Below are 22,198 nucleotides of genomic sequence, written 5' to 3'. Positions count from 1 at the left end.
AATGTTTTAATATATAACACTTTAAGGAAGCAATGATGTAAAAGTGTATCTGAAAAGTCCTTTTGGAAATGAACTCACTTTTTCAAAAGCTTGACATGCAAATCACTAGCGAACATCCTACATGTGCACTGGCCCTACTAACCTAGAAATTCCACCACATCCCAAGAGTTGCAATTACCTTCCACAGTGAACCACAACAGCAACAAGGTCGTACATCCTGTCAGGATTGGTTGCATCGCCTGACGTGTTAAACAGACGAAGCTCTAAAGGAAAAACTACCCGATAAGAAAGTTTTGTATATCGATGAAGTTGATCCATATACTTAAATCTCTTCAGGTGTAGAGCCAGAATCATGGGCAGTTTTTTAACTTTCATCCTATAAAAATTAAAATGATAAAAAAAAGTCATAAAAGACATCCACACTGTGTCTTAAAGAGAATCATCAAAATTTATGACATCTAATTAGTAGTTAATTATCACTTTTAATAACCCCACACTGCCTGTTTTTACATATTTCTACCAGTTATTATTTTTTTTTTTTGAGAGGGAGAGAATGGGAAGGAAGGGGAGGGTGGTGAGAGAAATAGAGTGTGTATGTGTGCAAGAGAAATATGAATGAACCCATCCACTGGTTCTCTCCCAAATGATCACAACAGTCAGGGCTGGGCCAGGCAAAAGCCAGGAGCCAAGAACTCAATTCATGTCTCCCATGTCGGTGGTAAGGACCCAAGTGCTTGATCCATCAACTGCTGCCTCCCAAGGTGAAAATTAGCAGGAAGCTGGAATTGGGAGTGAAGCTAGGACTTGAACTTAGGTATTCTGATATGAGCTGAGGGTACCTAAGTGGCATCTTTAAAAATTTTTTAATTTCCTTTTGTATTTGAAAGGCAGAAATAAAGAGATAAAGATCTTCCATCCACTGGTTCACTTCCCAATGCCAGCAACAGCCAGGGCTTGGCAAGGTAGAAACCATAAGTCAGGAACTCAATCGAGGTGACCTTTGGGTAGCAGAGTCCCAATTACTTAAACCATCATCTGCTGTCTCCTGGGGAACCTCCCAGAAGCTGGAATTGAAGTGGAGCCAGGACTTACATCCATTCACTCTGATATGGGATGCAGGCATCCCAATTAGGCCAAACATCCAAATCATATTTTTACAGTGGCAAAGCAACATTCTGAGTATTGTAAGACCAAATCACCTATCAGGACCAAATAACATAACATGACCCCACACTCAATAAATATTTTCAGAGAAAGAAAGAATGGCATCAGTCCTTTGTTAAGAAATCTGTATTTTTCCAACACAGATCCTTCATGCCAAGACTAAATGCATGTGACGTCCAGGGACAGTGGAGGAGAAAATGGGTTCCATGAAACTGCCAAGCCCTTTGGATGTGAGTGTAGACGGAAGCCCACTTGTTCTACCAATCTACATAATGCAAATAGACTGACAACAGAAGATTGAAAAAACAAAAAGCGTTAAATATCACTCAACTAAGGATGTTCACCAGGTAGGCACAGCAGCTATATCTATCCTAGAAAGAGAATTAAAATTGGCTGGAAATTCAGGAGTTCAGTATTTAATTGTGCTACTTTTCACGCTGCAAATAATCTTTACTACACCCAGAAGTGCTCCATCTCCCTGAGAGGGGCTCTGCACCTACATCACCTGAAACAAAGTTGGTTGAAACAAAGTTGGTTCCTTGCCTAAAATGTCAATTGTACCAATATACCAAAGAATATACAGATTCTTAGTTTTCTTTTCACTCAAACTTGTGTAGAGAAAGTTTATACTAGGGAGTTCTTGGTCACTGACATTGTTATTAAAAAAAAAAAAAAAAAAAAAAGGCCGGCGCCGTGGCTCACTAGGCTAATCCTCCGTCTACGGTGCCAGCAACCTGGGTTCTAGTCCCAGTTGGGGTGCCGGATTCTGTCCCGGTTGCTCCTCTTCCAGTCCAACTCTGCTGTGGCCCGGGAAGGCAGAGGAGGATGGCCCAAGTGCTTGGGTCCTGCACCCGCATGGGAGACCAGGAGGAAGCACCTGGCTCCTGGCTTCGCATTGGCGCAGTGCACCAGCCATAGCGGCCATTTGGGGGGTGGACCAATGGAAAAGGAAGACCTTTCTCTGTGTCTCTCTCTTTCTAACTCTGCCTGTCCAAAAAAAAAAGCTGTCAGTATGTTGTATTTTCTATTAAAGACAAATATGTTGGGGCCAGCACCCGCCGTGGCACACTAGGTTAATCCTCTGCCTGTGGTACCGGCATCACATATGGGCGCCGGGTTCTAGTGCCAGTTGCTCCTCTTCCAGTCCAGCTCTCTGCTGTGGCCTGGGAGGGCAGTGGAAGATGGCCCAAGTGCTTGGGCCCCTGCATCTGCATGGGATGAAAGAAGAAACTCTTGGCTCCTGGCTTCGGATCAGCACAGCTCCAGCCATTGCGGCCATTTGGAGAGTGAACCAATGGAAGGAAGACCTCTCTCTCTCTCTCTGTCTCTCTCTCACTGTAAACTCTACCTGTCAAATAAATAAATAAATAATCTAAAAATAAATAAATAAAATAAAAGACAAATATGTTGAAAGAAAACCACAAGGATAAAGAACATTTCTTTCATTTTTAGTTATTTACACTTAAAAGCTTGAATTACATATTGATTTTTTTAAAAATCTGTAAACTGACTTAAAGATCATTTTTGGTGTAAGCATTTGGCACAGCGATTAATATGCCTCTTGGGATAAGCTGGATTAAGTCCCAGCTCCGCTGCGGACTCCAGCTTCCTGCTAATGCAGACCCTGACAGCTCAAGGACTTGCTTCCCTGCTACTCATAAAGGAGACCGTGATTAATTTCAAGGCTCCTGACTGTTGCTGGCATTTTGGGAAGTAAACCAGAGATGGAAGATCTTCCTCTGTTTCTGCCTTTCAAATTAAAAAAAGAAAAAGTTAACTTTTTTTTTAAAGATGGAAGATGAACGATCTTCTTCTGTTTCTGCCTTTCAAGTAAAAACAAAAAGTTAACTTTTTTAAAAGATTTAATTTTTATTTATTTGAAAGGCAGAGATGGAGAGGAGAGGAAAGAGAGAGAAATATGACTCTTCCATTTGCTGGTTCATCAATGGCTAGGGCATGGCCAGGCCAAAGCCAGGAGCCCTGAGCTTCTTCCAGGTCTCCCGCATGTATGCAGGGGCCCAAGCACTTGGGCCATCTTTTGCTGCTTTCCCAGACACATTAGCAAGGAGCTGGGAGCTGAATTGGAAGAGAAGAAGCTGGGTCTCGAACTGGCACTCACATGGGATGCTGGCATCACAGAGGCTTAACCTGCTATGCCACAACACCAGCCCCCAAAATCAACTTTTTGTTTAAATTTGTATTTTAATGGCATTTGCCCACCACACAAACTATTTCAAATATGGGTAAATTTATATTACATATTTTCTTGCCTTTACATCTTTCAAATGATAATTTGCATCCATTGTGTACTCTATCTTAAAAGGTGTTCACCTATTTAAAACTATAAGACTATGTCAAAAAAAACCACACAAAGTAAAGGATGTAAAGGATGGAGAAAAAGGTACCCTTTAAACACCAGTCCTAAGTAAGCTGGCTTTCCTAACTTCAGACAGAGTGGATTTCACAGCCAGGGCTACTGTCGGCAAGAGGGACAGTTCACCGTGAGAGGGACTAGGTGAGAGGGCAAGGCAGTCTCAAGAGTGTGCCCTCCAACAGCAGGGCTTTGGGTCTGTCAGAGTAAACAAAGGCAGAAGCAGAGAAATTTACCATCAGAGCTAGAGTTAACATATTTTATTAACACAAAATCTGTACAGACAGGAAGATATGAACACTTAATTATGGGTTTAATGTGCAATTTTTGAACACTCCATCCATGTACAGAAAACACATTCTTTTCAAGTACAAGGAGGACATTCACCAACATACTGGACAGTAGAAGATGTCTCAATAAGTGTCCAAAGACTGAAATAACAAACCTTATCTTCAAATAAACAAAGAAAAGTCTAGAAAACCTGGAATGTGGGTAGGCTTCAGCATAGTCTCGCCAAAAAAACCTGGAATATGAATTTCACCTCAGTGTTGTCTCACCCACAGAAAGGCAGCTGGCCTTTATAGCCTCTTCAGCACTTGTCAGTCACTGGGCAAGGACTGTGGTGGCTCTAAAAACTCCCCTATTTCCTTCCCCAGTAGCCCAAGGGGAGTCCTTCGGAAACTGTGTGAGCCAAGCAAAGGGGTCTATAGATGGAACTTAGCCAAGAGAGCACTGACTTGCAAGCTCTGCCACAGGTGAATCCCAGCACAAGCACCAAATAGCTTACTACTATCCTGTTAGTACACTGAGAGAGATGCTTAGTAACCCAACAGATACACAATTCCAAGGACTAAATTCCATACTCCTTTAAACTGTGGCATTCACAAGGCAGGGCTGGCTGCGAGGAAAACACTGGGTGACTGAGACGTAAGCACCGGGAGGACACCTAGAGAACAGACCTTCACCTCCAGCGTGTGCTATACGTGAGGGGCAGGTGGCAGCTACAGATGGGGCCCACGGAACGTAGTGCTGAGCGGTATCCAAAGATCCAGCAAGCATCAGGCAGCATCAGCTGGTCAACAGAAGGAAGGACTCACCCAACCAGAAATACAAGTCACAGTCAGAGGACTTTAATGGGTGTGTGCCCGCAGGAGCGGCTGGGAATGTTGACTACAGACAAATCCCTGTGGCTGACACAATACCACACAGGTTACCACCAGCACGGCCTGGCTAAATGGGAATAAGATATGGATCTGGTTATGGAAATGCAGCAGAATTGTGAGGCCTTGAAGTCAGGCAGCAGCAGCAGAATCACTCAATCTGGAGCAGACACTGTAAGAGGGGCCAGTGCCCACGGTGACAAGATGCAGTCACTCAAGCACACATGGGACTTCTTTAACACGGGAGGCCAGGGATGGTCCCTGAAGTGGGCTCAGGTGCATGTGGAATAAAGGGAAAGTAAAGAGAACTGAGAGGAGGAGGTGAAGATAGGGAACTCAGCTCCTGTCACTGTCACTCAGCATCAGACCCCAGACACAGGAGTGACAGCCATCCTTACAGTTCTCACGGACATCACTCTACTTTCACCTGCAGTCTTTATCCTTCTGAGGGCTAAGAGTATATGGTTGTCATATTCATACTTCCCAAAGTGCTATCTTTCCTGAACTGTGATACATACAACTCAATAGGCATGCTGCACAAAAGCAGTCTATGTACAAATAAATTACAGGACAGGCTGAATTTAAAATGTTAAATTTCTTCTATTCTGAGAGTCCTCTCACATCCTACAATATAGAACACTGCTATCACACAGCAAGCTCATGTGATGATGGAATCCTGATTTTGTGGCACTTCATGAACATTTCCAGAAATCATTTTTCAGTTTTCCCAGAGTGAACATTTCTTGAAGAATTTTAAAAATATCAATATAAACATGGGCACGACAAGTCAAACTTCTCCTGCTTTATTGCAGTAAATAAATACAAAGTTTACAATCTTAACCACAAGGATATAGCACATAGCAGTTCTAACCCTATGAATATTACTGCACAACAGCTCTCCAGGACTTTTCATCTTACAAAACTGAAACTCTAACCATTCAACAACCACTCACCTTTTTCAGCTCTGCTTTGTTTCTAAGAGTTTAACAATTTAAGATCTCACATATATAAGTGGAATCCTACAACATTTGGGGTTTCGTTTTGTTTTGCTTCTTGGTGACTTGCTTATTTCAATTAGCATAATGCTTTCAAGTCCACCCATGCTAAAATATATAACAGGGATTTCCTTTTTTAAAAGCTGAATAATATTCCATTGTATGTACATACCATATTTTGCTTATCCATTCAACCAAACCATTGATGGACATTTAGGTTGCTTCTGTTTCTTAGCTACTGTGAACAATGCTGCAATGAACAATGCACGTGCAAAAACCTCTTTGACATTCTGCTTTCAATTATTTTGGGTATACACCCAAAAGTAGGAATGCTAGATCATACAGTCACTTTCTTTGTAATTTTTCAATGTGCCCATATTGGTTTCCATGGCAGCTATATCATGTACCATTTTACACTCCTACCTACTCTCATTATTTAATGTTATTTTTTTCTTTTTCTGGAGAGTGGTCATTCTAACTGTGATTTTTTTTTTTTTAATTTTTTTTATTTTTGACAGGCAGAGTGGATAGTGAGAGAGAAAGGTCTTCCTTTACTGTTGGTTCACCCTCCAATGACAGCCGTGGCCGGCGCACTGCGGCCAGCACACCGCGCTGATCCGAAGGCAGGAGCCAGGTGCTTCTCCTGGTCTCCCATGCGGGTGCAGGGCCCAAGCACTTGGGCCATCCTCCACTGCACTCCAGGTCCATAGCAGAGAGCTGGCCTGGAAGAGGGGCAACCGGGACAGAATCCGGCGCCCCGACCGGGACTAGAACCCGGTGTGCTGGCGCCGCTAGGCAGAGGATTAGCCTGTTGAGCCACGGCGCCAGCCTCTCATGTGATTTTGATATGCGCTTTCCTGATTAGTGATATTGAGTATCTTTTCATTTTGCTTGTTAGCTACTTGTGTATCCTTGAGTCTGAGTCCTTGTTCTTTTCAATACTGGATTATTTTGTTGTAATTATTGAGTTGTAGGAGTTGTTTATATATTCTAGATACTAACCCCTTATCAGATAATGGTTTGCATATATTTCCTCCCAGTTTGCCTTTTCACTCTGTGGCATCCTTTGCTTTGCAGCAATTTTAAACTTTGATATCCTGTTTGTCTATTGTTGTTTTTGATGCCTATGTTTTTGTCATCAAATCTAAGAAATCACTGACAAATTCAATGTCATGAAGCTTTTCTTTTTATTATTATTTTTTAATTTTTTTGACAGGCAGATTTAGACAGTGAGAGACAGACAGATAGAAAGGTCTTCCTTCCATTGGTTCACCCCCAAATGACCGCTATGGCCAGCGCGCTGCGCTGATCCAAAGCCAAGAGCCAGGTGCTTCCTCCTGGTCTCCCATGCAGGTGCAGGGACCAAGCACTTGGTCTATCCTCCACTGCCTTCCCGGGCCACAGCAGAGAGTTGGACTGGAAGAGGAGCAACCGGGACAGAATCCGGCGCCCCAACCGGGACTAGAACCTGGGTTGCTGGCACCATAGGCGGAGGATTAGCCTAGTGAGCCGCAGCACCAGCCCATCATGAAGCTTTTCAACTGTTTTCTTCTTCTAGTGTTCCAGCTTTAGTCTAATCCATTTAGAATTGATTGCATATGGACATCCTGCTTTTCCCACACCATTTGGTGAAGAGCTAGCTTATCCTTTCCCCTTCAGTTTTCTGACACTCTTGTCAAAATCAGTTGACCAGGCCTATGTGGATATTTCCAGGCTATCTGGTTCCACTAGTCTACATGTATGTACCATAGTGTTTTAATTATGGTAGATTTGTATTGTCTTTTAAAATCAGGATATGTGAAACCCCAGTGTATTATCTCTGAAGATTGCTTTGTCTCTTTGGGATCTTTTATGATTGCAAAATGGAGTCTTTTATGTTTCTGCAAAACATGCCACTGGTAGTATAACAGGGATTGCACTGAATTCATGGACAGCTTAGGGTGCTGCAGAAATTTTAACAACATTATTTTCAAATCAATCCATGAACACAGGATGTCCTTCCATATATTTGCATCTTCTTTAATTTAGTTCAATGTTGTTTTACAGTTTTCACTGAACAAGTCATTTACCTTGTTAGTTTAGTTTATTCTTAAGTATTTTATTACTTTGATGCTATTATAAGTAAGGTTTTCTTAATTTCAAGATTGCTCCCTGTTGGTGAATACAAATATAACCAATTCTTGTATGTTGATTTGTATTCTACTACAACTGTTGGATAATTTACTACTTCTCTTTTTCAAAGTTTTATTTATTTGAAACGCAGAATGAAACGCAGACACACACACACAGAGCATGTATGCAAGTGAGCTTCCCTCCATTGATTCCCTCCATTGATTCATTCCAAATGGCTGTAAGAGCTGGGTCTGGGCCAGGCCAAAGCCAGGAGTCAGGAGCCCTATCCTGGTCTTCCTCATGTGTAGCAGAGATCCAAGTATTTGGGCCATCTTCCAATGCCTTCCCTGGCACATTAACAGGAAGCTGGGCTGGAAGCAGAACAAGGTGGGATGCTGTGCCACAGTGCTGGCCCAATAATTTATTAGTTCTAACAGGGTTTGTTTGTGTGTGTGTGTGTGTGTGTTTTATATAATCTATACAATTTGCTAACTGTAAGATCACACCATCTGAGAAAAGAGCATTTTGCTTCTTCTTTTTCAATTTGGATGCTTGTAATTTCATTTTCTTACCTAAATACTCTGGCTAGGACTTCCAATATTATATGGACCAGAAGTTTTCAGTTTTTCACACTGAGTATGATGTAAGCAGTGGGCTTCTCATAGATGGACTCTATTCCATTGAGGGAATTTCCTGGTATACTGAACGGTGTTTTATCACGAGAGGATGTTGAATTCTGTCAAGTGCTTTGTATCTACTGAGATGATCATGTGGTTTCTGAACAATAGGAAGTATTCCAGATTGAAACCTTTTTTTAGTCAAACTGGTTTTCGTTTCTTTAGGCAGAACTATGATCTGTATATTCAATATAAGCTTCTTCTGAGACTAGACACTATGAGCTTTTAGAGCTGGCAGGGACCTCAGAAGAGGACTAATCCAAATGAGGCCTAAAAAGATGAAAAGACCTTGTCCAGTATCCCAGTATAAGTTGTCAAAAGTGTAGTTACCTTTCCAGGAACTTACGTAAAATGATTGCTAAATGCTGTGAAAAATTTCCAAAAGTATGTGGGAGTCAGGCTATATACATATAAAAGTGTCCATCAAAGCACTATTTATAGCTGTGATTGGATTTAGAGAATTGGCAGATATACTATACATCAATATAAACAATACTATACACCATTTGCACTTCTTATGAATTATATAGAATATTTTCCTTAACATGGTCCAATTAACTGAAAAACATTACAAAACTGTTTACAAAATTTCCAATCATCTCAGTAATTGCATGTATATGCACTAGTAAAATCTAGGATATATAAAAAAAAATTAACATTTTTGTAGGGATTCTTAATTGCTATATATTCATCCATACACGGGGACTTCAAAAAGTTCATGGAAAATATGTATAATGAGAAAATAGCACATGCATTTCAAAATAGTCTGTACTGGAGCTGGCACTGTGGCACAGTGGGTAAAGCTGCTGCCCACAGTGCCGGCCTCTCATATGGGCACCAGTTCAAGTTCTGGCTGCTCCACTTCTGATCCAGCTCCCTGCCATGGCCTGGGAAAGCAGTGGAAGATGACACTAGCACTTGGGCTCCTGTACCCGTGTGGGAAACCAGGAAGAAGCTCCTTGCTCATGGCTTTGGATCAGCACAGCTCCAGCCATCGCGGCCATCTGGGGAGTGAACCAGTGGATGGAAGATCTCTCCATCTCTCTTTCTGCCTCTGCCTCTGCCTCTCTGTAACTCTGCCTTTCAAATAAATAAATCTTTATTTTTTATTTTATTTTTTTTTATTTTTTTTTGACAGGCAGTGTGGACAGTGAGAGAGAGACAGAGAAAAAGGTCTTCCTTTGCCGTTGGTTCACCCTCCAATGACAGCCGCAGCTGGCGTGCTGCAGCCGGCGCACCGCGCTGATCAGATGGCAGGAGCCAGGTGCTTATCCTGGTCTCCCATGGGGTACAGGGCCCAAGCACTTGGGCCATCCTCAACTGCACTCCCTGGCCACAGCAGAGAGCTGGCCTGGAAGAGGGGCAACCAGGACAGAATCCGGCGCCCCAACCGGGACTAGAACCCGGTGTGCCTGCACCGCAAGGCGGAGGATTAGCCCAGTGAGCCGCGGCGCCAGCGTAAATAAATCTTTAAAATACACACACACACAGTACCAAAATAAACTTATCCGCTAATTCCCACTTTTCTATGAGCTTTCTGAAGTACTCTCCTATTTTCCAGCTTCTTTACAAAGAATATACATAGAGGCTGGCACAGTGGTGTAGTAGGCATTCCATATGGGCGGTGGTTCGTGTCCCAGCTGCTCCTCTTCCAATTTAGCTCTCTGTTTATGGCCTGGGAAGGCAGTGGAAAATGACCCAAATGCTTGGGCCACTGCACCCACATGGGAGACCAGGAAAAATATATGGCTCCTGGTTTCAGGCAGGCTCAGCTCCAGCCATTGTGACCATTTGGGGAGTAAACCAGTGGCTAGAAGACCTCTCTCTCTTTCTAACTCTGCCTCTGAAATAAGTAAGTAAATCTTTTTAAAAGGTACATATTCTGCATGTAAAGAAGCCCGTATTTAATAATGGATTAAATATTAAAATCTCACAGATGTGTAACCATCATCCTTCATAAGGGCAGTTTATGTTCCACACGGGCCTTCCTTGATGAAGTCAACAAGTCTGAAGCTGTGTTGCTCTGAGCTGTATTCAGTCCCTCACTATCCTCCCTATTCAACTGTCTTAGTACTTTCTACAACATATTCAGGTTGAGTCTGCTACCACTCAGCCCTATGCCTCTGCCCACAGTTATCTGAGCCACTCTATAGCTCCTGCACTGATGGAAGGGAACAGTGTTTTGACTACCTGTGTCCATTGCCAAAAGCTCCGTTCCTAAGAATGTGTCTCTATTCAAAACAAAAACAAAAATACAGTAATTTAAAAACCTCAGCTCTTCCTCTTCCCTTTATGAACAATTCAGTTCAAATATAAGACAGAACACATAAGACACACATGTGTACAGGCAGGGGAGGGGGGAGCCCAAGCACAGTGAGGGTATCTTTGAGTGTGTGTGTGTGTGCACGTGTGTGTATGCACACATGCACCAGGGAAAGTAAGACTAGTTACCTTCAGGTACACGGACCAAATAAGAAAATACAATAAGGATAATAGCAGCTTATGTTTACTGATAGTGAAGAGAGTTACAAATATTAAAAGTGAGATAGCAGAATGGATCTTATGGTATTGGCTGGAATTAGAGATACCACTGTGAATTCATGATTGCCAATACAGACAGACAGATAAGAGAAATAAATACAAACTGTATTTATTTCATATGTAATTATTCATAGTATGTTCACTAAGGGGGCTCAGAAACAGTAACATTCTAGACCAATGAGCAGATAGCTTCTGAACATCACTCTCCCCTAAAAGGCACCAAGCTCCTTAGAGAAATGGCTTTTTCTGCACAGATGCAAGGAAAGTACACAATGAGCTGAGCATTTCTGGTGCCACAAAGTAAGTGCTAAAAAATGGTGAGGTACATCAAAAACATGGGCATGAACTTGATCCTGAAAAGAAGTAACAGTGTCAGTGGATTACAACTCACTGAATAAAATAGGAATCCTTAAGTTTACACTGACTTTTTAAAAAGGAACAAAAAGTTCAGTGAACAGGATATTTATAATCTCAAAATACATCCACATCAAATACTTACAAATAAAATACTTTTAAATTAAAGTGAGGAAAAATGTAGCTTTTGAGAAACAGCTTAATCAAGTGTTCAATAACAGCACCAGTAATTAGAAGTACAGAAAAGCCTCAGACTACCCTTAGGAAGGCTGCTTAAAGGATGGCACTTCATTAGCACCTGGGAACACAGATTTGCTGTGTTTGCTCCTCATGTGGCCCACTGTGCCTAACTTGCTTGCACAAGCAATATGGTTTATCCCAAATACTTGCTTTCCTTCTGGAAGCATGGAATTTGGGTACGTGATAGGCAGAGTTCTTACATGATCTGCCCCCAATAAAAACCCTGCACTGACTCTGTAATGAGCTTCCTGTGTTGTCACGATCCATGCCTGAGGAATTAAGTGATTCTTGGAAGCTTGCCTGGCTTTCCTCTTTGCTGACTACCTTGTATCCTTTCCCTATAAGAAATCTTGGTGATCACAGCTCTATGCTGAGCACTCTGAGTCCCTGGAGGAAATCAGTGATTCCAAGTTTGCTCTTGGGGATGCCCCAACACATGGGACTAATCCAAGTCATATGCCACTTACATAGTGAGAAGAGCACAGTATCACTTCTGTAAGATTCCTGTGAAGACACATAACCTGAATCTAATCATAAGAAAATAAGGCAAACACAAATAAGGGAAATTCCATAAAATAGCTAACCTGTGACTTTCAAGAGTGACAATTATTGAAGTTAAGAAAGACTGGAACTGCTCTGAACGGGAGAAGACTAGAGTGACATGATTATTAAATGTAACACCTGATTCTGGCCTAGACCCCTCCGCTGTAAGGGAATCACTGGGACATTTGGTGACAGCAGAGTGACCTGAGATGACAGCAGTACAACAATGCTGCTTTCCTGACCAGGACAAACGTGGGCACATGAGAAAACTTCCCTGTGTGCGGGAAACATCTACTGAGGTATCCAAAGGTCATGAGGCACAGTATCAGTGGTTTACTTTCAAATGGATTATGAAGCATTCTTGCAGGGTGGGGCATCTGGCATAGCAGTTAAGGCGCCAGTTGAAATTTCTACATCCCCTGTGAGAATGCCTGTGTTCAAGTTCCGACTCTGCTTCCTGCTAACTTGCACCCTGGGAGGCAACAGTGATGACTCAAGTACTTGGGTCCCTAACACCCACCTGGGACCCAGATTGAGTTCCAGGCTCCTGGCTTTTTCCTAGTCCTGGCCTAGCTGTCTCAAGCATTTAGTGGGTGAACTAGTGAACAAAAGATACCTTTCTTTCAAACAAAATGAAAATTAATTAAAAAGCATAGTTTGAGGTTGTTTCAAAATAAAAAGTGAATTAACAGTGATGATGATGATTCCAGTCCTTTACACAAAATCCAGCCTTTCTAATAATAGACTAAGAGAAAAAGCACTTCCTCCCTCACCCCTCTTCACCAGGTAAAAAGTCTATGTAATCAGGAAAGGTTCAAAGTCAAATGCTTCACCTGTACTGCTTTATGATTACTAAACAATCACTAAATGTAGAAAATCACTCAGGAAACAGAGTTTTGGTAAAAAAAAAAAAAAATCATGTAGAACATCATTTGTAGTATTTTTTTTTTTAAATATTTGTTTATTTGAAAGGCAAGGTTAGAGTGAGAGGGAGAGGGATAGAGAAAGGAAGGGGTGGGGAGATAGAGATCTTAGATCTGCTGTTTCATTCCCCAAATGGTCACATCGGCTGGGGCTGGGGCTGGGGCGGGGCTGGGCTGGGCCTGTGCCAGGTCAAAGCCAGGGGCTGGAAACTCCATCTAGGTCTCCCAAGTGCAGAGGCCCAAGTACTTGAGCTACTTTCTGCTGCTTCCCAAGGCACATTAGCAGGGAGCAGGATAGAAGTGGAGTAGCCAGGACTCAACCAGTGCTCCCATATGAGATGCCAGCATCGCAGACAGTGACTTAACCTGCTGTACACCTCAATACCAGCCCTATATTTATAATAATATTTAATCAAGAATGATTACTGAGTGTGAATTTTCATAGGTCACTTTTACTTTGAAAAGTCCATCAATAACATCCACCGACAAAGAATCACTAAAAAATCCAAAAAGCACTCAGTTACCGTTTGTGTGCTTCCTGCTTGCTGCGACACTCTTCACAGTAATATTTGTACTCACTGCACAGGGTTTCTGTGTTGCTAAAACCCCTGTGTAAAATCCAAAATAAATTCATTTTATACACACCAAAATTTCATCAATTAATTAAAAAATATTCTAAACCAAAATAATTATTAACTTCCAAAAGAAGTAACTATACATATACATACCTTAAGCAGTGAGTAATTGATGTGTTTTGTTCCACGTCAACAGAAAGGTCTAAAAAATCTTCATCTTTGCTGCTTATCTGTAAAAATAGGGAATTATCTTTGATTTCTTCAAATATTAGGGAATCATGGCTCCTAGCTGACAGAATTAATTGCTTTCTATTACCATGTAAATAATTATTTCCATAAGTTCAAAGCAAAACTACTTGATTTGGATCATCCAAAAAACTGCTGAATAAATAACCATTATCATATGCATAGCCAAAACACCAAAATATGCATTTGAGTAGTTCTTACGGACAAAGGCTAGTGTGCTGATTTTTCATTTCTTTTCCTAAACCTCAGTGTTATTTTACAGTATAAAATCCAGCACATCATATACACTGATGCTTAAAAACATAGCAAGGCTGAACAAGAACACCGGACAAAGGGCATGACACCAGTGTTGCTACTAAAGAAAACAATTTAGCCCTTCCTCTAAATCTATCTTAAAGTCCTCTTTCGTTAATGGACAAGTCATCTTCTATTTGAACTGGAATAGGACAGAAGTTAGACATAAACTGTTTCCTTCAAGAATCTGTTTCCAAGAGGAGCACACAAGCAGGAGCCATGCCTGCCTCCAGCCCACTGACCACACTTGCATGACAGGTCGTTCTCCTGTTTTGGTATCATGTCAACGTGGTAGGTTCAGCATCACTAAGTTGTGAGAGCTTCTGTAGTGGTGCAGAGTATACACTCACACAAATTAGAGAGCAGGGTACTGTGCTACAGCTTACAGGAGTTTCCAGAGTGATTCTAACTCTGCTTCATTTCTTTCTTCTTTTTAATTAATTACTTAATTAATTAATTTAAAAGGCAGAGTTACAGAGAGGGAGAGGCAAAGAGAGAGAGAGAGGTCTTTCATCCACTGGTTCACTCCCTAGACGGCAGCAACAGCTGAAGCTGGGTCCATCAGAAGCCAGGAGCCAGGATATTTTTCCGGGTCTCCTACGTGGCTGCAGGGGCCCAAAGACTTGGGCCATCTTCTACTGCTTTCCCAGGCTATATAGCAAAGAGCTGGATCAGAAATGGAGCAGCTGGGACTTGAACCGGCGCCCATATGGAGTGCCAGCACCACAGGTGGCAGCTTTACCTGCTACGCTACAGCACCAGCTCCTGCTTCATTTCTACATAAAGCTAGCCTTAGACTGTGACTCCCACATAAGATGTCGTTCCACAGTACAATGTAAGGTACGGTGATACAAGGTCTCAAAACAGCCAGTGAAAAAGATGAAAGACAGACCAGAGAGACGAAAGACAACATGCTGTGTTTAAGGAAAAATCACTTCGTTTTGCAGGAAAGTGGATGGCATGGCAGAGGCAGGCTACAGCCCTATCAGGAGGGGTTTCTGACCAGATAGAGAAGTACAGATTCAGCTGTCTGAGGCTTCTTGGAATGGGGTTTTTCTCCAAATAAAGTTTTCAGAGGCCAGCACTATTGTGCCATGGGTTAATCTACAGCTTGTGACACCAGCATCTAATTATCAGAGTGCAGGTTTGATAACCTGGCTTCTTGGCTTTGGATCCAGCTCCCTGCTAATGCACGTGGGAAAGCAGTGAATGAGGGCCCAAGTACTTGGGCCCCTGCCACCCACATGAGAGACCTGAATGGAGTCCCTAGCCCATTGCAGTCCTCTTGGGAGAACTAGCAGATGGAAGATCTGTTACTCTGCCTTTCAAATAAGCTAAGTACTAGCTTTGTTGAAAATGAAGTTCTCAGTTTCGAGAGTCTTCATTTTAAATTGACTTTGATGATAACCTAAAAGCTCTGACACAGATGCACTGGGTCACCTGGGTGGAGTTACTATGTTTGCATATGCAATTGTGTTGGCGCCAGGTCACCGTCACCAAGTGGAACAGAACTTCACTAGGAAAAGTGGTTGTGAACATGTCTGGTTGCTGCTGAGCTGAAGTCCCAAAGCCATGTCACAGCCTGGATCAGGAAATGCCAAGCTAAACCTCAAGGAAGATGTCAGGCAGGAGATCCAGAAATGGGACTCATCAGTACACTGATAATAAACTGGAATGTGATCCTTCCAATGCAAAGAAACTCTGGGGACCAACCACATTTAAAGAAAAAAGAGAAGTGAAGGAACCACTCCACCCCCCAGAACAAAGAGAGCACCATAAGAGGAGAAGACAGAACCAGTCCCTACCAGCCAAGATATTCACAAAAACACTAAAACACAAGCACCAGACCATCTGGGAAATGTAGTCCTGGCCTTCCCAAACAGCCCCATGCCCACCTGGATAAGGTTGGCCAGCACCTGGCTCACACAGCATCCTGTGCTTGCCTACACCTTCCCACACTGCACTGGGGCTACCTGATGGCCTGGTGGCCAGGGACCACCAGCCTGTGAGCACCCTGAGATCAGACTGCCGTCTGGTTTGTCTCCCACCGCCCTCCCCCCATTTTCTACAAGCCAAGGCAGTGCTTAGAGATCTGTGCAATGCTGAATACAGAAATGACACTCATTCACCCGAGAAATCTTGGACTGCATCTCTCAGGCTGGGCTTGATAAAGGCATGGAACCATGACCAAGTGCTGGATCTACATGATGACAAATTAGATTCTGAGGAAGTAGTTTCGATTCATACCCTCAATTCTGGGGAAACTATCTCGAAGTATTATTGCAGACACAGGAGGACTTCATAAAGGCCAGGTAGGAGGATTGGTACCCAGCCCTTATGATTCACATTAATAAACATTTCAGCACTGTGAACAAGAATGGTTGCTATCACTCTCTCTCCTTCGAAAATGTTCACATTCCACCACCTCCAATCCCCAGGCTACAAAACACTTGCCCAAGTTACTAATGAGCCTATGATGATGCTGGTGTAAACACACCTACTGCACTGCTAGTCACATAAAGTACAGCACAGTTCACACAGTACATAAAACTTACTAATAAACGACCATGTTACTGGCTTATGCACTTACTGTACTATACATTTTATCATTATTTCAGAGTGCACTCCTTCTACTCATAAAGACACAGTTACTATAAAAGAACATGCCGTATTATACCAGCAGCAGCCTCTGTCCCTTCCAGTGATCAGCCACCTAGGTTTATGGAAGTGCACTCTGATGTCTGCACTATGTAATCACCTAACAGTGCATTTCTCAGAGAGGCACAGATATTTCTCCCTGACCTGTGAGTTTTCTATGAGCTTAAACTAAGACATACAACGTCCATAACACAGTTCTGTGGCCTTCTACGTTGAAACAAAATCAAATAGTTTAAACTGCAGAAATTACCTTTTGACCACCCCAGGTATTCTTTGACCATAAACAGCATATAGAAAATTACACATCTACTGAAAAGCAAGTCTTTTAACATTTATTCTATGCCTAAGGACTGCCAAATTCTCATCACCCATACACTCATCCTTAGGAACAACTTTTAATACAATGAGTTACACGTTTGCTAGACAAAACTGTATGACATACTTACAGTTTCACAAGTAAGACATCTGGTTTCATTAGTTAATGTTCCCTGAAAAATCTCATGGACCCACGTTGGGTCTGGTGTGCTGTTGTTATTTTCACTGTCAATATTACCATTAGGTAAGCGACCATTTTGTTTTTCCTGCTTTCTCTCTTCTTGTAAAATATCAGCAATTGTATTTAGTAGGTAATTTAAGAATTCATGGGCATCTTGTTGCATGTAGTTGTCAAAAAGCTCTAAAAAAAATAATAATATTGGAGAATTATTTCAGAATCAATAACTTTGTTTTAAATAGATTTTAAAGGACATCTAGTATTTTATCAGAAGGAAAAGTGTAAATGTTAAGAATTACTAGTAATGAACAAAAAACATTTATGATTATGTCCAAAACTTAGAAAAATTACTAGTTAATCCATTAGAAAAGGGCAAACACACATCTACATAATAGATCCTGAGAAGAAAAGAAGCAACTGCTTTTCATTAGCTCATCAAATCTATTATTTTTTTTTTAAAGATTTATTTATTTCTTTGAAAAGCAGAGTTACAGAGAGAGAAAGAGAAAGAGAGAGAGGTCTTCCATCTGCTGGTTCACTCCCCAAATGGCCACAATGGCCAGAGCTGGGACAATCCAAAGCCAGAAGGCAAGAGCTTCTGGGTATCCCACATGGGTGCAGGGGTCTAAGGATGTGGGCCATCTTCTACTGTTTTCCCAGGCCATAGCAGAGAGCTTGATTGGAAGAGGAGTAGCTGGGAATAGAACTGGTGCCCATATGGGATAATGGCAGTGCAGGCAGCGGTTTTACCCACTACGCCACAAAGCTGGCCACCTACCTAACCTATTATTACACAAATATTACAACAAGATCAGCTCTAAAGCAGAAGCTCGACATGCACCTGCCAAGGCCAAGTCAACTGCTTAAGAACCATAGCATTTATTAGAAGTAAACACTGAGATTCGGATTCAGGAGTCAGAGCTCTTCCAGGGAAATCTACTGTGCAGTCGGATTCTGATGTGGAATCAGGAAATCTGAATTTAATCCAGATAATCTCTAAGGCCCCCTCTAAAGAGATCCTATTTATTCTATTTATAACTCCATGAAACATTCCTCATAACTACACAACTGAGCAAGTATAATGGAATACCAGCATGCTAACACCAAGCAATTCACCCTTTGCCTGGCATTCCACAACCCCACCACCAGAGCAGTAAGGACCTCAGAGGCTGTACCTCACTGGAGCCTAACAACCACGTGATATTGTCATTAACCTTACTGTATGAGGAAGTGGCAGATTCAAACCAGGCAGCTGAACTCCAGCAAGCACCAAAGTACTGCCCAGGGTGAGCCTGCTAACTCAACAAGAACTGGGGATTATTCAATAAAATGCATTAAGAAAAGCTAGCAATTTAGGATTCATTTTATTTTTGGATCATTTTTAAATGTACATTTCAATATACATTTAATAAATTCCAGAAAAATTAGTTTATATCTTTTAAATATTACCTATAAATTCAGACAAATATTTAGGAAAAGTCTAAGATAAAATGAATTAAAAATTAATTTTAACAGAGCTACATATATGACTACATAAAATTAAGTTTCATGTATTAGAAATGATTTTTTAAAAAGATTTATTTATTTAATTTGAAAGGAAGAGCTAGAGAGAGAGAGATAAAGAGAGGGAGAGAGAAGTCTTCCATCTGGTGGTTCACTCCCCAAATGGCTGCCAACGGTCAGGGGTGGGCCGATCTGAAGCTGGGAGCCAGGAGCTTTTTCTGGGTCTCCCACGCAGGTGCAGGGGCCCAGTCCTCTATCGCTTTCCCAGGCCATAGCAGAAAGCTGGATGGGAAGTGGAGCAGCTAGAAACTCAAACCAGTGCCCATATGGAATGCCAGCACTACAGATCGCAGCTTTATCCACTATGCCACAGTGCCAGCCCCTAAGAATCATTTTAAAAATTTTTTAAAAGTGAAACTTGGAGCCAGTAGGTTAAGCTGCTGCCTGCAACGCTGGCATCCCATATGGGCACTGGTCATGATCCAGCTCCCTGCTTAAGTGCCTGTGAAAGTAGCAGAAGATGGCCCAAGTGCTTGGGCCCCTGCACCCACGTGAGAGACCTGGAAGAAGCTCCTGGCTCCGTTGAGGCCATTTGAGGAACCAGCAGATGAAACATATCTCTCTTTCTCTCATTCTAACTGTGCCTTTCAAGTAAATAAAAAATAAATCTTTAAAAAAATAAAAATGAACAAAAGGGGACACCATCTATCTTTGCAAAGTTACTGTAAAAAAAATGGCAACAGTAAAGTATTTATAGGGAGGAATGGGGATTTCAAAATAAAGAATGATTTTTATTTTGGTGTCAAAAGATCTTTCGGAAGTATAAATTTCCAGTGCAGCTGCTAGAGCAGGTCTGTGCAGACTGGGATTAATTACAGTCCTAGCTCTAGACAGGTCCATCACAGGCAGTGAACTTAACCTCCTGGAGCCACAATTCCTCATCTGAAGAACTGGGCTAACAGCAGTACATGCCTTGCAAGATGATTATGAAGACCAAAGTGCTCAGAACACAATGCTGTCAGTGCTGCATGATCCTGACCGCTTGCTTTTATCACTGTTGTTGCAACTGAACAGTAATAGGGTTTAAATCTATAAAGAAAGACTATATACAAACTCAGCATTGTGGTATATGGGAAAGATTAGATAAATCAGAACAATATCTTTGCATGTTAATGTCCAGAGGAAATAAAGCCTGAAAATCCAACATATTCAACAAATTCTTTTTTAAACAAGAAAAGGCAAACCAACAACAACAACAACAAAAAACAAACAAACAAAAAAACAAAAAACAGCAAAGGGAAATAACAGGCAATTCAATGTAGAAATAGAAATGCCCAAATCTTAAAAGACAAGTGATTGAGAAATAAAAATTAAAGCAACAAACATCATTTTTGCTTCTCACTTTGTCAAAATCACATTGTCTAAAGAGTCCAGTGTGGGCTCTGTGTGGAGAAACAGACACTCAAAACCACTGCAGCTGGGAGCCTGAAGCAGCGGGGCACAGAGCACGAGCTACTTGGAAACGCCCTTACAGGAATACAAGCTGGTTCTCCTGGACACCAGCACCAGCACACGCCTGGGCACGCCCGGAAACCAGCGTGGACAGGAAAACAGCCCAAATGTTTATCAACAAAATGCATTTTTTAATTATAATTTTTTTATGAAATACCAGGCAACTGTTGAATAGCAAATAGTTTCCTATGGACTAACGTGGTAAAATCCCCAAGATATGAATTAGTGAAATCAAGATGTCTGAGTGTTTATAACAAAGCTAACCAGAAGGCCCCACAGGATGTAGCTATAGCTTTCTGGACATCCTCGGACATGGGTGACTACATAGAAAAAGCTATGGCAGGGTCAGTCAAGCTATTTCCAAGGAAAAGAATCCTGAATAGCCAGGGAGTGGGCAGAGAAGCCAAAGAACCGCTGGTTTTTAGGTACTAAAATTTTACCACAGGTCAAAAATTCCTATCTGAAATGCTTGGGACCAGAAGTGTCTCAGATTTTTTTTCTGTTTAGTAATTGGAATACTTGCAGATACATAAAGAGAAATCTTGGGGATAAGACCAGTCTAAATATAAAATTCATGTATGTTTCATATATACCTTATACACATGGCCCAAGGTAACTTTACACATTATTTTTAGGGCACCTGCATACTGACTGTTACCAGAGGTCACACATGGAATCTTCCTACAGTGTTCTATCAGCTGTCAAAAAGTTTGATTCTGGAGCACTTTGGACTTCAGATTTTTGGATGAGGTATGCTCAGCTTGTGTATCATTTGTATGTGTTAATAATAAAGCAGAGGCTTCCAGAAAATGCCCACTTCCTGAGGCTCCTCCACTGCTGCTCATACCCTTCACATTCAACTATTCCCCACACCTTGACACTTCTTAAAAACCACTTGCTAGTCCCTCCATTTCCACCACGACTGATCTAGATCAAGTCACCTCCCCACATTTGGGCCCCTTCAGAGTCTCCTTTCCTTCCGTTCCACACTGCGAACACAAAGGTTGATTCACAGAACCTGGATCTTTCTACCAAAGCATTTTCCCTGCCATCTCCTGTATCAGGTGGTAAAATCCACATGAAATCTCCCATGTTCATTATTTTTTCACATACTAAAATCCATTCCACAAATTTGGATATCAAGTCAAATACAATTACATTAAGAATGCAACAGAAGCCACACTCTCTTCCGTAAATTTCGCCTGAGGGATTTCATTAACCGTCCACAAATTCTCTTTGTTATTCTCAAGAACAATAAAAGCTGTGAGTTCTAAAAACAATACTATAGTAGCCCATCAGACTTAACATGTCCTCATTTTTAACTTTGTAAAATGTCCACTGGTTTTTGCCCAGAGAGTATCGTAGACTCAGAGCAGTGTGACATCATTCCCCACTGCCTATTCATAGCAGAAGTCACAGCAGCGAGCACTAACACTGACAGCTTGTGGCTTCAGCACCCTCTTCTGCCTTAGTGAGGCCAGGCCAAGTCATGTCTACAGCCCTCACATGTGTCCACCATGGAAAGAGTGAGATAACTGACATCGAGGTAAACGGAAATCAATCACCTCTTATCTCCGCTCACGATGCAAATAATCCTCCATCCCTGAAAACAGAAAACACCCCTCAACCCCAGTCTCCTGTCCTCTACTAGTTTCATTCCTTCGTGGTACCCTCATTTCTTCCTCTTCCTTGGAACTTTCTTCAATCCCAGTCCTTTCTGCTGTTCTTTATAGGCAACCCATTCTATTCTACATACACCCCCAGCACTGCAACCTCGGGCATTTTCTAGCTTCCTGCTGCCACTGCTCAACCTTTATACTTTCACTTGCACGTCAAA

At 41.9% G+C, this 22,198-nt stretch overlaps 1 protein-coding gene across 2 annotated transcripts in view; it reads right to left on the bottom strand.

The window, feature by feature from the left end:
• USP12 (ubiquitin specific peptidase 12) overlaps positions 1 to 22,198 on the bottom strand; it is a 106,011-nt gene that overhangs the window by 7,865 nt on the left and 75,948 nt on the right. For both annotated transcript variants that reach the window (XM_062194444.1, XM_062194445.1), the window contains 4 exons: positions 17,300 to 17,529; positions 13,809 to 13,885; positions 13,605 to 13,688; positions 179 to 376 (listed from right to left, as the gene is read on the bottom strand). In XM_062194444.1, the coding sequence (XP_062050428.1) occupies positions 179 to 376; positions 13,605 to 13,688; positions 13,809 to 13,885; positions 17,300 to 17,529 (589 nt within the window). The remainder of the gene's footprint in view (positions 1 to 178; positions 377 to 13,604; positions 13,689 to 13,808; positions 13,886 to 17,299; positions 17,530 to 22,198) is intronic.

This window comes from Lepus europaeus, chromosome 6 (genome assembly GCF_033115175.1).
Source record: "Lepus europaeus isolate LE1 chromosome 6, mLepTim1.pri, whole genome shotgun sequence".
In the NCBI taxonomy this organism is placed as follows: Eukaryota; Metazoa; Chordata; class Mammalia; order Lagomorpha; family Leporidae; genus Lepus; species Lepus europaeus.
This window is presented reverse-complemented; position numbering and strand designations above follow the sequence as displayed.